A 17,003-nucleotide genomic window follows, 5' to 3' on the forward strand; every position below is an offset into this window, starting at 1 on the left:
TCTTGTAGGCCCTCTGCTCAGGCTTAGCCCAGATGAGCTGTCCTTATACTGCTGGGAGTAGATGCTCGGATGGTCTGAATGCTGAGTCCCTAGTCCCCAAAGCCTTTCCCACTCCCTGTCTGCCCCAGAGCACGTCCAGGGAGGGAGGAACCTGAACTCTTTGTCTCCTCTCACGTCAGTGAGACAGGCTGTGGGCAGGAGGACTGAGTGATGAAAGAGAGGGAAAATATGAACAGCTTGGTGCAGAGGAGAACCTGCGCTCTAATGGGCTCTGTCTCCCAGTGTTCTACAGAACTACTTCCTCCTCATCTAGGGGCCTCTACTTTGGTAGCCACCCATTGTCCTGCTGCAGACCCACAGCTGAGCTAGCCGTCCTGCAATGCAGTATCTGGGCCTTCTTAATCCCCATTCGCTGCTGCCCTCTGGTCTCCTCTGCGGGATGGTGATGGAGGACATATCCTTTAACAGTCCTTCATTCACCGAAAGGTCGCTTCATCTTTCCCCCAAGCAAAGTGCTTCAACAATGAAAGAAAAAGAAGAAAGAAAGAAAGAAAAAAGAAAGAAAGCCAGCCGGCCAGCCCGTGGCAAGACAGCATGTAACCCTGCCACTCCCTGGATATGAGCTCTGGACAGTCTGGGGACTCAGAGGGTACAAGGACATGTTAAGCAGGCACAGTGGGAACCTCCTGCCTCACATGGGCCCTATCCAAAACAAGGACCAGCAGGAAGAACAGTAGTCAGGGACAGAACGATGGAGAGCCATCACAGGAAGTCATATGGCTTCCTTACGTAGAAGCTAAAGAATTATGGATACCTTGAGCTACTGACAGGTAAAAGACAGTAAAAAAAAAATAGTGAAAGACACAATCTACCCTCTGAACTGATCTACAAGGCTATGAAAACATCACTTTGAATAATATGCATTGGGTGCTAGAAAAATGTGACGCTGGTGTGTGGACCCCTCAGCCTCTTTGACGAGGGTTGTAATATATCTTGCTGAGTGATGAATACGCGGCTGTAGGCTTCAGCTGTTCATGTCTCGTGCCTGAGAGAAAAAAAAATATCGAAAATGAATATAAAATATTGAAATTTAGAAGTGGTTGGAACCATCCATAATTTCTTGTTCCTTTGGATGAGGTAGACACATTGCTAATTATACAGTGTGCAGGCACCTATGCCAGGTGCCTCACGTCATATGGTATATAAATTCTGACTCAGCCTGTACCAAAAGAGCGTTGGAAACAGTGTGTGGGAATGAGCCCTGGGCAGTGTATCCCTGGAATTTGGGCTCAACTATGAGGCCCTCTTCCTTAAACCTTGCTTGAGCACTCATGAAGCGGCTCATTGTATGGCGTAGGATGCCATCCCTTCATGTCTTGTGATTTTCTGCTGGATTCGGGGCTAGGTGTGGTGAGGTTACAGTGACCCCCCAGCTTGTACCTTGGCTTCTGATTAGTGGGCGCACTGACTTCTGTCCCAGCATGTAGCATAGACCGTTTTCAGGGTCAGCTCTGCTTCTTCTAAAACTCCTGTTCTAGATGCCCTAGTTTTGGGCATATATATATGTGTGTATATATATATATACACACACACACACAGTGTACATATATATACACTGAGATGGCTTGAGTATGCGTGACCTCCAGCCCCTGCTGAAAACCTCATGTATCGAAAGTGTGCCCTCTTTGTAAGCAGTGTGCTTTTATAAGGGTTGTAGCTTTGGGGCAAGTGGCAGGATCTGAGAGGCTCTGCATTCATTTTAGAAATAACTCCTGGGAGGAGGTGGAGCTGTGGAAGGCGGGGCCTGGGCCAGGGGAGTCAGTCATATAGTGCTAGAAAGAAGTGTCTTGTCCTGCCCAGCCTGTCGTTTTGCTTTCTGTTCACCATGATGTTAGCAGTCCTCCACCACATGCTCCCTGCCATGGTGCTGTGCCTCACTGTGGGCCCAGAGACCATGAACTCAGCAGACCACGGGCTGAACTGTCTGAAGCCGGTTGACTTTCTCACAAGGCCTTAGTGGGCTGGTGGGAGCTGCCTGGCTTTGCGACATAGACCCTTTCTCCTCTAGGCCTCATAAGCTTGCGCGCATAGCTCCATCCTCCTGTTAGCTTCTCCCTGTCACTTTCTCCAGGCCCTCTTCTCTATCTGGACAGCTCCTGTGTAGAGCGGCCCTGTCGATATTCCTGGCAGATAGGTGTGACACAGATGGCCACAGAGTCTGTCCTGTTATGTACAAAGAAATCACTTTGATATGTGATTGTTACCACTTATTTATGTTGGAGATTTAAAGACCCACCTCTACAGTCAGTGACTTGTGGGACTTACATATGCTTGGCCTCATGGCTGTGATTTATTTTTTTTTTTCCAAAAGGGAATACAAAGCCAAACTAGCAAAGGGATAAGGCACATAGGAAGAAGTTGGAGACCATAACAAGAGCTTCTAGAATGTTCTCTATTAGGTACCGGCTCTTTCCAGTAGCATGTTATGGAACTATGTACAAAGGGTTTTCAACCAGAGCCCTCCTTACAGTCACACCACCCAAGTATTTTATTGGTTGGTTGCATGGAGACACTCTGCCTGGCATAGAACTGAAGTTTTGACGCCTCAGAGAGAAGCTGCTGTCTCTATAAACTACACATCTTATACAAACAGCTCAGTTTCAGACAGCCACACTTGTCAGGGAATGGCCAGAGCTCTGTCCAAGTCCACGTGCCCAGACACCAGCCAGGGTCAGCCTTGTACACAGGCTGTTCCGAGGATGGCAGTTTGGGGCCATCTGCTAGCTCTTTGTGCAGCTCATCAAGAGATGGAATTGATTTGTCTTTGGAATCCAAGCTGGCTTAGAGGCTTCACCTGGTCACTAGAAGGTGACAGAACTGACACTGCGGGATGGTGGACCTGTGCCTCCCTGGGCTTCACAGATTCATGTTGAAAGCCTACAGTTGTCAGGTAGAGGAGCCCTTCGCAACCTCCATGAGGACAGGAATCTCTCCAGCAAGGCAACACCCATGGCAAATGTTGGGAGGCATCTCAGGGGCTATCCTGCTGGTTCTTGCGGCCATGAGAGTCCTATTCAGGCTCACCTGCAACCACTTGTGACTCTTTAGGCAATGCTCAGAGGAGCTGGCCAGCTATGGTCCCTTCTCTGTAAATCCCAGCTCTTCACATGTTGGTGTGAATCCAGGAGGTCCTACATGCTTGCATGCGTATAAATGTGCTCTGTCACTTACTGCATCAGGCTCAGGTTGGCACTGTGGAGTGATGACATGCTTGCACTGTGCCTCTTTTGCAGAATGTACCTAGCAGTGGGTGTTGAAGGCACAAGGCAGGAAATGCCCCTGGTGGCTTGGCACATTATCTCTGGGTCTTATGCAGCCTGCTTAGCCTACAGACAGACACTCAGCATAGTTCCACATGCCCTGTCTAATGAACGAGTGACTAATTAGAGCCATACACAGTATGACGGGGTTCACATCAGGGAAACGGATGTTGCCTCTGTCACATGCTGTGTCCATCCTGTGAACTCTTTTTTCTTTACCTGCTCTTCTCAAGCACCTTAGGCTCTGCTTGCAGAGGACGGATGCTGGCTTTGCCCAGAGCTGCTGTGGGAAGGCTTAGTTAGTAGCATCATGAGGGGCTGATGTGTGCTCGGTCCATTGAGAGAATGAGTTGGCATCACTTGCATCCTTGACGTTCATGTGGGTCGCATTGTGTTTGCGGTGTTGTAGCTTTGGGACTCTCCAACAGGGTTCCTTTGTCACTTGCATGCGTGACATTTGTGTGGGTGGCATTGTGTCTGCGGTATTGTAGCTGTGGGACTCTCCAACAGGGTCCCTTTCTCCTGCTCTGTCTTCCTTTTGTACCAGAATCTTGGGTGTTTCTTCAGGACAGCTCCCTTGGACCTCTTGGGCCTACCAACTTTTTAGCTCACCCATGAGACCTGGCTAGCCACCTCCAGTTTGTGGCCTGTTGTCTCTCCCTCAAAGGAATGACTGCTCCTAGCCACTCCATACCACAGCTCCATCACAAACTTAGCGTTTCATATAGCCAGAGGCCCTGCTGTGGCTGAGACAAGTGTCTGTCAGAGAGTGACCAATACCTCAGCAAGTGCCACTGGGTACTTGTGACTGCAGAAGTGCCACCCCCCACCAAAAAGAACTGTCTCCCCAGGAAGACTCACAGCAGTAGGAGTGGGTACTTCTTGGGGATTAAAAACCCTGTCTGCAGTCATGAGGCAGCGAGTGGCAACCTTATTCAAGGAAAAAGCCTGGCGGAGTCCAGACTCAGTATCTTAGTAGCAATAAAGCTAGTACAGATTTACTGGTCTAGGAGTTTTCCCTGTAATACTGTGGAATGGTGGGTTATTTTGTGTTCAAGAGGCACATTTATCACAAAAATGATGATATACAAATCACTTCCATATCACAAAATGTTCTTGGTCAAAATTGGCTTGAGGCAAGTGATATCTTCGAGTAAACCGTATATGAAGACCATATCTTAAAATGATAGATCACCTAATTTTGTTCTGACAGAGGTTTTTGCTGCAACAAACATCTGTCATTGAAATACCAATTCAGAGATATGGAAGCCAAATTGTAGAGCTGTTCTTTGGATTTGTCACCCCTAACTTAAGCACGCTACTGTTCCACACTGTGGTTCTTATATAAGACATTAGACAATACTGGACTTTAAGGCACATTAAAATGAAATAAACAATTGAGAGAAACTGTGTTTATGCTTTACATGCAAACCAGTCATTCTGAATCACGCAAGGAGGGAGCCAGCCCTGGCTGTTTATAAAGGGAGATGCCACCTCAAGCTGCGGTGTTAGACTGGGAGGGCCGTGTGTTAATCTCCCAAAGGGCGATGTTTGGCACAGTGGGCCCTAGGCACTGTGCATCTTCTCCTGGCATGGCACATTTTTTTTTTAAAAAAATGAACTATGATTATGATGTTAGTCCTGAAATTTGAAATGCTACCCGTGTGCACCCCTGATGGCAGCAGGCACATAACCGCAGGACAATGGTAATGTCATGGGGCCTCCATTTCCTTGGCACTTTTCCTTGTCAAGAAGCCCCATTCAGGGATCCCTGTGCAGGGACAAATGTCCCGGGATTGGAGTGGCAAGAATCAGGTGTTTCCAGAGGGATCCCTGACTAGAGCCTTCTTTCTGACTAGGCGCTCTTTTCTTCCAGGTGGGGAAAAAAAAATTGATCTTGGTCCAAAAGTTGATGATATGATATTCAAAGAAAGACAGTAGGATTTGGGGGGGGGAGTATGTGGAATGCTCTAAAAATTGGCTGTTGGTGACTATATTAGTTTACTTTTCTCGTCATTGCAGCAAGATGTGTGACAAAATCAGCCCGAGGAAAGAAAGGACGGATGGATGGACGGAAGGAAGGAAGGAAGGAAGAAGGGGAGGGCGAGTTTACTTTGGCTTGCCGTCCAGCTGAGGGGAAGGCGTGTGGCAGGAGCTTGAGACAGCTGCTCAGACTATATCCGCAGCCAGAAAGCAGAGACATAAGTGCTGCTGCTCACGTCATGTTCTCCTTTCTGTGTGGCTCAGGACCCCCAGCATGGGACGGAGTCACCCACACTTAGGATGGGTCCTCCCATCTCAGCTAATCCAACTTGGAATCTTCCTCACAGACATGGCCAGAGGACTGTCAAGGTGATAGTCAATCGCAACCACCACAGTGACCATAACATATGAATTTAAAAAAAAAAAAAAAACAAAACACTCCTCCTTTAAAGTCTCTTATGACTCTATATATTCTGGGAGGTAATACAGAGGACTACCCCATCCTGCAGCTGCCCCAAGCCTGGAAGGGTCTGGCTCCCTGCATCGCTGTACATGGGCTCTCTTTTTGACCTCTTGGTTACAGGGTCGCACTTTACCAGCTCTCTTAAGCCTGTAGCATTTCAACCAACCCTCCTCATGCTGTGGGCCACAGTAAGTGCCCTGGGGTCTTGGCTGTCAAAGTGGCCCACTTCTTCCTTTCATTATAAAATAGGAGTAGTGCCTTAAAGGGCTCTTTTCCCATGTAGCTTTTGTGTGCCATCACTTGGGTGCTTTGGTGGTATCTTCTAGCATTTGACCTCATGAGGCAGAGATTGGCCTGACATTGAGCTGGGAGAAGTAAGGGTCCAGCTCTGTTGTCCACCGGCTGTTTCTGCCAAGTTCCATCTATTGTGTGGCTTGGAGTTGTGGCCTCCTCCTCCGCTGAAGGTGGCTCTTGCATAGCCCCTCATGTTCAGAGCTGAGTGTGTTTGCTCCATCGGACACATGCATGCCTGAGGAGTTGCTGGATACCAAGGTAGTGGCAGTGAGGATGGCTGTCATCATCTTCTTGTTTGAGATTAGCTGGTGATTGGCTGAGGGCGAATCTAAAACATACCAGTCCTCAGGATTCACTGTCTTCCTTAAAGAAATGTAATTTGCTATAGTCACTGATTTTTCTAAAACATGTACATCATGCCCACTCTTCCTAGTGTACTAAGTTCCTGCCATGGCTGGCCCTGTGAGACACCTCACCCTCCTTTGCTTTTCTTCAGACCAGATGAACAATGGGTTCTGTGACCACCCTTCCACCATGAGAGAACCATTGTGTTGGATCCAGTTCCCATGACATTCCTGGGTCACAGACACATGAATGAAACAGCCCTTCACTTCTTATGATAGTGGAGGGCTGGTGATAGGATGGACTGAAGATAAGAGACATTTTCAGATGGTGTCTGAGGGGTCCTGGTGGGGCAGTGCCTTTACAGACAGGCTAGTGCCCTTGGCTGTCTGGTCGTAACAGATACAGGTGTCTTATTCCTAAGGGACTGTTACCACGGAAGGATGTGAAGGTTGTGGGTTTTGCTTTCAAAGGTAGCAAAGCATCCCCCACAAAGGTTTGCTTCCCCTATGGCTTTGTCGTGAATTCCTCTTCTTGGCCCCTGCTCTGTAGCTGAGCGCAGACTCTAGCGCTTGCGCTGACACCTGTCCTCTTCACCAGCTTATTTTTATCCACATAGACACACTTTCCCCGGGTATCCCCACGTGCCTTTCCATTTCCAGAGCCCACAGGTGCCTCGTTTGAAGACTACCATTGACCCTCTGGTCCCTGATAATTACAGTTCAAGTAGCCCAAGACTCAATGATGAGTGTCACTAAAGGATGCTATGTTCCTCTCTATGATTGGCTTAGACTTTGTATGTATGCCAGCATGCAGCCGCTGTGTGTGTGTGTGTGTGTGTGTGTGTGTGTGTGTGTGTGTGTATGTGTGTGTGTGATGGGCCTGTGGAGGCCCAAAGTTGACATTGTAACACAAGTTACTTCAAAATACTTGAGTGAGCTTACCAGGACTTGTAAAGCTGATGAGGTAGAATAAAACTACTGCTATGAAAATTATTTTAGTGTAATGTAATGACTTCTGTTTTTCATATCTGGCAGATATTTCCCACAAAATCTAATCTGCAGTGCTGAGAATTATGCCATTTTTTATGATTTGTTTAATTTTGACTGAAAAAAAATGACTCTTTATTGATTCTTGACCAGCAAGTATTGAGGAAAAATTTAGTTAGTAAGACTTTTCCTGAGATGTAGATTTAAATATATGAGGATGCCTGATATCACAGGCATCAATTTTTAAATCCTCTAAGAACCTGAGGGCCAGGATAGCCCAGGAAGGACCACAGGGGAGGAGGGAGTTTGAAGCAGGCACACCCCACACAGGTAACTCAAAGGGAAGCGCTTCAGTGATTTGCCTAGCTTTGTGATTCTTTGTGGCCAAGCACCACTAGAATCTGGGGGGGGGGGAGAAGAATTTAATATTTAATTTTTTTTTTCTGCTTATGAAATGGTTGGTTTCATTATAGCTCAGAGTAAGCAACTGGAAGTCAGGGCCAGCTGGTAGCGGCCACAATGTACAGCTGAAAGTTTCTACCTACGCCCGCCCCTGCCTCTGCAGCTCAAAGGGCTGCAAAGAAGTTGTGACAAATGAAGGATCCGAGTCCTGAAGCTGGAGAGTGGGAGTGAATGACAGATTCTTTACACACCTGAAGTGTCAACATTTCTAATCAAATCACCCAGCCTCCCTTTCTTCTTAAACGATGCACACGGTACTTCCTGTAATAAACACCCCTAAGTCTAATGAGAGGCCCTAAGGCAACTTCAAATGTATGAATTCATTGTAATTGAACCATGTAATCTTCAGGGCAGAGATGCCTGCTCCCCACTCTCTTAACTTCCCAGGGCTGGGGTGTTTTATGAAAAATGTTACACGTTTTGTTTACAACGCCTGGCTGCTGTTTGAAGTATTGTATGCTGCTGAACTATAAGATGGGGCCGCATAATGGAGGGAAAATCAAGGAGGCAATCTTTCATTTTGTTCTTGTATGAAAAATTCAAAAGACTGGAAACTCACCCAGAGAAATTTCGCAAGCATATTATTTTCCAATGTTTCGATCAATTTGTCTGTCAACCATGCTGAGAGGTGGAAGGGGCCAGCAAAAGCAATTTAGCTTGTGAGGTCCAAAATAGAAATGTTTTAGGGGGCCCTGTCACATGTTATTTCTTTATATTAGAACCGTCGTGTGTTTTATTTGCTGGTCATGTTATGAAGAGAAATTTATATCAATCATCTAAGGAAGCTATGAATACCTGATATAAATATCACTTTTATATGCATGCATCGGAACAAAATATAAATTAACCTCTTAATGCATGCGAGAGCCCTCTGTGCGACAACAGGCCTCTCGGTTTGGGTTTTTGCATTTAACAATTTGCGGTGCATTCTAATTGATTGTACCCAAGTGACGCTCCATAGAAATGTCTTGCATATGAACATTACTGACCCTGCCAGGGTTTTAATTAAGCTATAATCTTCCTACAGTCGTTACATCTGGGATTGATAAACACATCCAAACCATGCTTACAATCCAAAGACTGCTTTAAAAAAAAAAAAAAAATTGGTGCAGATATAGAAGTTTTAAATAAAGAGCATTGGTTTAATTTCCAGTTAAATTTTTCATGGGGATCTGCAGCCTAGTTATGTGAGTTATAGTTAATTATACAATGGACGTTTAATTTCAGAAGAGCTTGCCCTAAAACCCTGTGTTTTAATCTGTGAACCTCAACACCTTTCTTCAAGTTTTGAACTGACAAGGCTTTCTAGACAAGGTGCACTTCAGCAAAATTAATTATGTCCGTTGGTTGACTGAAATCCCAGCTTAATTGATCCTATCAAGGAAATCCTTTCACTGTAGCCTTCGTCTGAATCACTAGCCACTCTGGCTGGGGAGCTGGCCACCATTCACGGAGCAGGCCTCACTAACAAGCTTGCTGCGCACAGCTAGTGTCTCAGAGTGTGGAGCAGAGCCTGACAGAGAGGTGTGCACAACTCTCTGTGGGTGCTAATGAGTGGGAATCAACGGGTACAGATCGAGTCGGCGCTCTTTTTTAGTACATGCAGATATTTACACTAAATCTTGTTCAGGTAGGAAAATGTGTTAAAGCATAAGTCGCAGTTAATTATGGCAATTTAGAGACTGCGTCTTTTGACAGTTGTTTTTAGCATGATTCAAAGAGCTATATTTGCAGTGCCCGCCTGGAAATGTTGTTGTGTGTTTATGTGTCCAAATGCTACAACATTGATCCTGACAAGTCCCCATTAACACGTCATCTTCTTGAACTTTTTTTTTTTTTTAATTGGTGCTATTTTTACTGTTGTTTGGAGTGATTTTGAGCAAAGTTAATTACGCACATCCTGTAGACATCTCTGTACTTGGCAAGGTATGTAGACTAAATCCCGATTTTAAAATGTAAACGATTATACCTTGTCTTCTCATTGCTTTCATTTCTGGTATTTTAATTAAAGTCAAACATCTTACCCTGTTTATTAGTCACTGGGATTTCTTCGCAAAATAACCCTTGGATATTTTTGAGTTGGTTTATTTTGTCTTATTATTGACTAGTAAGAACTTTCTGCATACTGAAGAAAGATTGTTACTTTTGTTTTGAGTTTTCTTCATATAATTTTTTTCTCAAACTTGGTGGATTTTTTGTGTTTCTGTTTTTGTTTTTTGTTTTGTTTGGTTTGGTTTTTCAAGGCAGGGTTTCTCTGTATAGCCTTGGATGTCTTGGACTCACTTTTGTAGACCAGCCTGGCCTTGAACTCACAGTGACCTGCCTGCCTCTGCCTCCTTGAATGCTGTGATTAAAGGCGTGCACCATCACCCCCGGATACCAGATTTTTTGAAACCTTTAAATTTAGGCATAGTTGTAGATTTATTGAGAAGTTGTAAAGATGGTATGGAAAGCTCTGGTTCACCCATCTCCCTGCTTGTCCTGATGCTGACAATTTACATAAGCATGGGACATTGGTCAATATTAAAATTTTCAATTTTAACACATTTGCTGATTACTACAGCAAAGTGTGATTCAGGTATAAATCTTTTCCTGGGATTTGGAACTACCATAGTACACAAAGAATGCTTAGCCATGAAGTCTTATAGATGATGACATCAGTCACCATACTTTTTTTTTTTTTTTTTTTTGCTTTTACTTCTTGCATTTGGTTTATTTGAAGTCAGGTGTTTAGTTATAACCCACCTCTCCTTCTAACCAGATACTAAATCATCAAATGTTATGCTTTGGGAATTGTTCAACGTTCTGGTATCCCACATCTACAAAGACCAGAAGTCAAGGCTTCCTGCTTCCTTGTTCTGTTATCTTGAACCCTGGACCAGGGTCTTTCTTCTGTGATATCATATGTGAAGCTTTCCAGGGAAGAGTGAGAGCATCAAGGTCACTCTGGATTCATATACCAATCCTTCCAAGATCATTGGATTGGCACCACTTCCCTTCTGATCCTTAAGCAAATGTGTTTTAGCTTCAGTTAATAGATTTGTATGTTAGAAAGCCGTTCTATCTCACTTTGAAGGAGGTGGAAAGCTGTAAGTCTGACACTTTGGTTTGTAGTGACAGGTAGAGGAAAGAATGTCCTGGACACAAAATCAAATAATCCCTCAAGTTCAGGGACTGGCTTTTTGGTGCTGGCCTGACCTAGAGAGTTCTGTAAGTGCTATAAAGGGTGTTTGTCTTATTTAGGGTCTTATTGCTGTGAAGAGACACCATGACCACAACAACTCTTATAAAGGAAAACATTTCATTGGGGATGGCTTATAGATTCAGAGGGGTAGTCCATTATCATCATGGCGGGGAGCATGGCAGCACGCAGGCAGACACGGTGCTGAAGTATGAGCTGGGGGTTCTACATCTTGATCCACAGGTGGCAGAAAGAGACCGTCGCACTGGGTGTAACTTGTACATATGTGACCTCAAGGCCCACCCCCACAGTGACAAACTTCCTCCAGCAAGGCCACAGCTATTCCAGTAAGGCCACACCTCCTAATGGTGCCACTCCCTGCAGCCAACAGGCCAACCATTCAAACACATGTGCCTATGGGGGCTATTCCTATTTAAACCACCCTCCTGTTGTACCTGCAGGCAGCTCTCATCTCAGGATAAATGTCATGTGGTGAATTCTTAGCAAGGAGTTTGAACTCTACCTGTGGCTTCTTGACTTTTTCAGGAAAAAGAAAAACTCTCCAATTTGAAAGATCATTTTAAAGGAATTAAACACACATTTCTTTATTTGGGCCCCTGGGTCAAGTGCTGCCTGAGGCAAGCAGCCCATTCTGTTCTTTGCCAGCAGTTTATTCATCTTTTAATTTTTAAGCCAGCGTTTAATCCTTAGCAAACTCCCCACATTAAGCCGTTTTCTGAGAAACGTTAAAAAGCTTTGGCTAGGCTATTAGGTAGCATTTTAGTGCCTATATGACTTGATTATTTTGTTGACAAGTTTAATCTTTGATTAGTTGATTGATTGATTGATTGATTGATTGATTGATTGATGATTGAGGCAGGGCATTTCTGTGTAGTTCTGGATGACCTGATACTCACTGTATATAGTACAAGCTAGCCTTGACCACATGGCAGTTCTCCCACTTCAGCCCCCCAGGTGTGGGAACATAGCCACGCACTGCCAAATCTAGCAAGTTTCTATAACTATAGGTATAACGCTTTGCGAGATAAGGAGGGCACACAAGGGTTCTCTGCAGATGTGTTTCCATGGTGGCTCTGCCTCCGTGTACCTGAAGCAGGCTGTCCTACAGGCTCAACCGCAGTCTGTCTCTACAGTGGGTTCCACCATCAACCTAGGTGATTCACACAGGCTCTCCTCCTGCCAGGTTTCAGCCTAGGGCTTTGATCAGCATCACAATATCCCAGCCATTCCCAGGCTATGGGTCACAATCCCTTTGGAGGTTAAACAACCCTTTCATGGGGGTCTCGTAAGACCATCGGATATTTACATTATAATCCATAATAGTAACAAAATTACAGTTATTAAGTAGCAATAGAAATAATTTTATAGTTAGGGTATCATCACAACATGAGGAACTGTGCTATAGGGTTGCAACATTAGGAAGGTTGAAAACCAATGCTTTAGAACTAGCTTGTAAATACAGATACCACAGCCATTTTTTAAAACACTAACAATAACTTTATTTTTTAATTGGTGGTGTTTCTGCGGCTTCAATATTCTCCTCCCAGACAACTCAGTTCTAGAACTGGGTCACTTGGCCCTTTCTCCTCTTGTCACCTCCCAGTTCAAAATGCTTGCATCTCTTAATGGCCAGCATCCTCTTGGATCTGCAGTTGGGCTCAACACACTCAAGCCTGAGCACAGTCTTCTTTGTGGTTTTGTCCTTCTTTCTGAAAATTGGCTTTGTCTGCCCACCGTAGCCACTCTGCTTGCGATCGTAGCGCCACTTCCCTTGGGCGTACAGGGAATCCTTGCCCTTCTTATACTGGGTCACTTTGTGAGGCTGGTGCTTGCCACATTTCTTACAGAAAGTTCTTCGGGTTTTAGGTATATTGACCATCTTTGCACTAGAAGTGTCTAGGCAATTAATGAAAGTGAGACTGGCATCTGCGTTCACCACCTCCCACGAGCCGCACCACAGCCATTTTTCTCCAAGTCGTCTGCCTTTAGAAACTGTGACTTGTCACTGTCCCCCTGCTTCTAAGCCATCCTTTCCTCTTCTGGGTTCTTCCATCAAAGACACTCACTCCCAACAGACTGTTGACAGTGGAAGGAGCAGTTGTGGAGTTCTGACCCCTGCTTGGTACAGAATCCCTCTCCTGGCTGAGGGTCCTAACCCAGCACTAGCAGCCCTGCAGTCTCGGCATGTCTCTGGACTCTCTCTTACTTTTTCTTTCCCTACCTGGGCTACGCAGACCAACTCACAACCTTGTCTTCTGTAGAATGTTTATGCCCTGCCTTCCCCTGCCTGGAGCTTGCAAATGGCAGACAGGGATAGTGAGTCAATGCACTTTGTGTGTTAGCCTAGGGATGCTGACACCAGGCTTCCTGCTCTAAAAGAACAGAGGAGGAGGAAGATTTAATTCCCCCCCCCTCAATATTTCTACATTGAATTAAATCAGATAGCGAGGGGAACATTGTCCAAAATGGAAGAAAAATGGCCACTCTTTCTGATTCCTACTTATGTACCCACAATGGAAATTAAGAACTGTAGTATTCCCTCTTAAGTGGTCTCTGCTCAAGAGCCACTTTTGACTTCTTAGTCATATGATCCTGTGACCGTTTCTTTTTTTTTTTCTTTTTTTCTTTTTTGGTTTTTCAAGATAGGGTCTCTCTGTGTATGTAGCCTTGACTGTCCTGGACTCGCTTTGTAGACCAGGCTGGCCTCGAACTCACAGCGATCCACCTGCCTCTGCCTCCCGAGTGCTGGGATTAAAGGTGTGCACCACCACACCCGGCTCCCTGTGACTATTTCTGTTCTGCCTGTACCAGAGCCTGTGTTGGCTGTGGGTGTAGTGACTCGGGTTAGGGAAGGTGGCCAGACACTCTGCAGCTTACCTCTGGGCCAGCATCTTTAAGATCAGGACAGTGTCAGCTGACTGTCAGCCCGCTGCTTGCAGATGGGCTGTGATAATTGGGTGTTTTCCTGGGCTTTGTACTTACCTGTGCCTTTATCATTTTTGTAAGGCCAAGTAGGAGCAGACCCATTGTGTGGGTGCTCTGGTTTCCATCCCATGTGCCCTGAAGTACTGAGGCTGCCATCACCTGATGATTGTCTCAGAAATTAGCCTAAGCAATGCAGACTCTATGATAGGCAGTGCAAGGCAAATTTAAGTGCACTCTGATTCAATCAGCAAACATGGGGTGTAGTCACATACATTTGTGCTTTTTCAGTAGCCAAGCCCTCCAGGAAGCACCGTCCCTTACGTAGGCCTTGTTCCAAAGACTGTTCCATGAGAGCCATGAAGCCCTCTGCCAGCATAGTGACGTTTCCAGGAATTATGGTGGTAGTCCTGATGAGGGCATCCTTCCTCTGATGGCTACCCTTGTTCTTCTAGAGCCACCACTGAGAGCTGGTCAGACAGGATACAGGAATAAAGCAAAGTTTGGGGCTGTCATAGTGCATTGCTCACTTGCTCATATGTGACACCAGGAGAAACTAATGGTTTGTTTTCGTATGATCAGGAAGGGAAACAGGGCTGGTTGTGATGGCACCTGTCTTACTTACTATTCTATTACTGTAAAGAGACAGCATGACCAAGGCAACTCTTATCAAAGAAACACTTAATTGAAGGGTTGCTTACAATTTCAGAGATATTGCTCATTATCATCGTGTGTGTGGCAGGAACATGATAGCACCCATGGTGCTGGAGCAGTAGCTGAGAACTACATCCTGATATGGGGCGGGGACGGGGGCGGGAATAGAGAGAGTGAGAGATAGAGAAATTGTGTGTGTGTGTGTGTGTGTGTGTGTGTGTGTGTGTGTGTGTGTCTGTGTGTGTGTGTGTGTCAATCTGCCTGGTCCTGGCATGGGGGCATGGGACTTTGAAATCTCAAAGACCACCCCCCAGTGACATACCTCTTTCAGCAAGGCCACACCTCCTAATCCCTTCTCAAATAGTGCTGTTTGCTGATCACTGAACCTTTGGGGCCATTCTTACTCAAAGTGCCACAGCACCCACCTTTAATCACAGCACTCTGGAGGCAGAGGCAGGCAGATCTCTGAGTTCAAGGCCAAGCTGGTCCACATAGGGGGTTCCAGGCCAGCCATAGCTACCTAGTAAGGAAGACTTTGTTAGAAAGAAAGAAAGGAAGAAAGAAAGAAAGAAAAGAAAGAAAGAAAGAAAAAGAAAGAAAGAGAAGGAGAAAGAAAAGAAGAAAGAAAAAGAAGAAAAGAAAGAAGAAGAAAGAAAGAAAGGAAGAAAGAAAAATTGGCTCAGGGTTAGCTCAGTTGGTAAAGCTCTTGCCTCAGAAACAAGAGGACCTGAGTTTGATCCCCAGAACCCACATATAAATGCTGGGTATATGCTGAGTATAAATGCGGGTGTTGTATACCTGCAATTCCAATGCTGGGGAGCCAGTGACAAAGAAATGCCCGTGACTCACTGGCCAGCCAGTGTAGTCTAATTGGCGAGCTCCAGGTCAATGAGAGACCCTGTCTCAAAGTAAGTGAGTGGTGTTCCTAAGGTTGATACCCAAGGTTATCCCCATGGCCTCCTAATACGCATGCGTGCGCGCACACACACACACACGGACATACACATATATACACACAAGCTTGAGCACACACGTGATTTTTTAAAAGGGCAGCAGCAGCATCCGTGGGGTTTCTGGTGATGGTGGAGGTTGCTCATGGGTTTAAAACTGAAGACATGCAGCATGAAAGACACACGGCAAACCCTGTGTAGGCAGCTCTAGCATGTGCCATTCTTGTCACTGAGTTGGTTCGCATCCCACCGTTGTAGTCTAGCGGTGGTCAGGGGGTGTTTACTCGAGCAGCTTTTAAATCCAGTGCCAACTCAGTGACCCACACCTGGGTGGAAGTTGTTGGCACTGCTGTGTTGGCTGCTTGCCTGAGTCCAGGCTCATCTTAGAATTCTAAGACCGCCCTCCAAATTTCCTTCTTCCTTCTTTCAAAATCCCACGAGCCCAGTCTGCAGGTATCCTGCCCAGCTTGTCTCTGTAAACAATGCTTCTTCCTTCTGAGGGGTGCTCTGAGGGTGACTCCAGTACTCCTGGAAGCCAGGCCCTTTCCAAGAGGGACCCCTGGTGAAGTGTAACTCGTCAACGAGTCTCTGACTTTTTCAGTCCTGTTATTGATGCATAGAAAATGTGAAGACCAGGGAGTCAGCTCTTATCACTGGCATACTCCTCAACTAGTCAGCTGTGGGAGGCGCTCCACCTCATGCAGCATCTCTCTCCCCTCCCCTGCCCCATCCTCCCAGCCCCCACCCACTTCTCATGGCAGAGATTTCCTGGGGTCTGGTGGGCCCTGCTGTGTGAGTCCTCAGAGCTCATCTGAAGCCACTCCTTTCATAGCAGGAGAGTTGGGGCTTAGTATGTTGACATTGTGACAGGCGCCATTCAAAGGAATGTCCTCCATACCGCTTACCTCTCTCTGGCCCATGGGTCCCCAAGGCCCATGTCCCTGTCTGGCCTCTTGCCTAACGATGCCCTCCCCTTTTGCCACAGAGCTCATGTGGGCACCATGTACTGATTTGAATGTGCCGGTGAACTCCATGATCTGCTGCTAGTGACTGTTCCAAGCGACCCTGTAGTGTCAAGTCCAGGCATCATAGTGAACACTTCCAGACTGTGTTAGGATGGGGCCTGACAGGCATTTAATTAAACATTGTATTTTAGGTTCTTGATGTATAGAATTTGCTGCCATTTCCCTTAAAAACCATAGCTGGGAGCTCTTTAGACCTGCATTCTCAGTGCGCGGGGACCCACAGTCCGTGGCTACGTTCTGACATTTGGAGAAGAATGCCTTCATGCATGTGGTCTGTCCTGACCGTCTTCCTTTGTCTGGTGGAGCTGAAAGGAGAAAATACGAGAGGTAAAATAATCTGGTGCTGATGACATTTGCTCTAGAACAGAAAACTTCTTTCTCTTCCCACTGGTCTCTC

The 17,003-nt window shown here is 45.9% G+C and overlaps 2 protein-coding genes across 2 annotated transcripts in view; one reads left to right on the plus strand and one right to left on the minus strand.

Annotated features, from left to right (window-relative positions):
• Mgmt (O-6-methylguanine-DNA methyltransferase) overlaps positions 1 to 17,003 on the plus strand; it is a 236,658-nt gene that overhangs the window by 74,535 nt on the left and 145,120 nt on the right. The window lies entirely within an intron of this gene.
• LOC127189021 (60S ribosomal protein L36a-like) lies at positions 12,574 to 12,959 on the minus strand. The gene has a single exon (XM_051145495.1). It carries the CDS (start codon positions 12,932 to 12,934, stop codon positions 12,614 to 12,616), a length of 321 nt encoding a protein of 106 aa, XP_051001452.1. The 5' UTR covers positions 12,935 to 12,959; the 3' UTR covers positions 12,574 to 12,613.

The sequence above is a fragment of the Acomys russatus genome, chromosome 5 (assembly GCF_903995435.1).
Source record: "Acomys russatus chromosome 5, mAcoRus1.1, whole genome shotgun sequence".
NCBI classification, from domain to species: domain Eukaryota; kingdom Metazoa; phylum Chordata; class Mammalia; order Rodentia; family Muridae; genus Acomys; species Acomys russatus.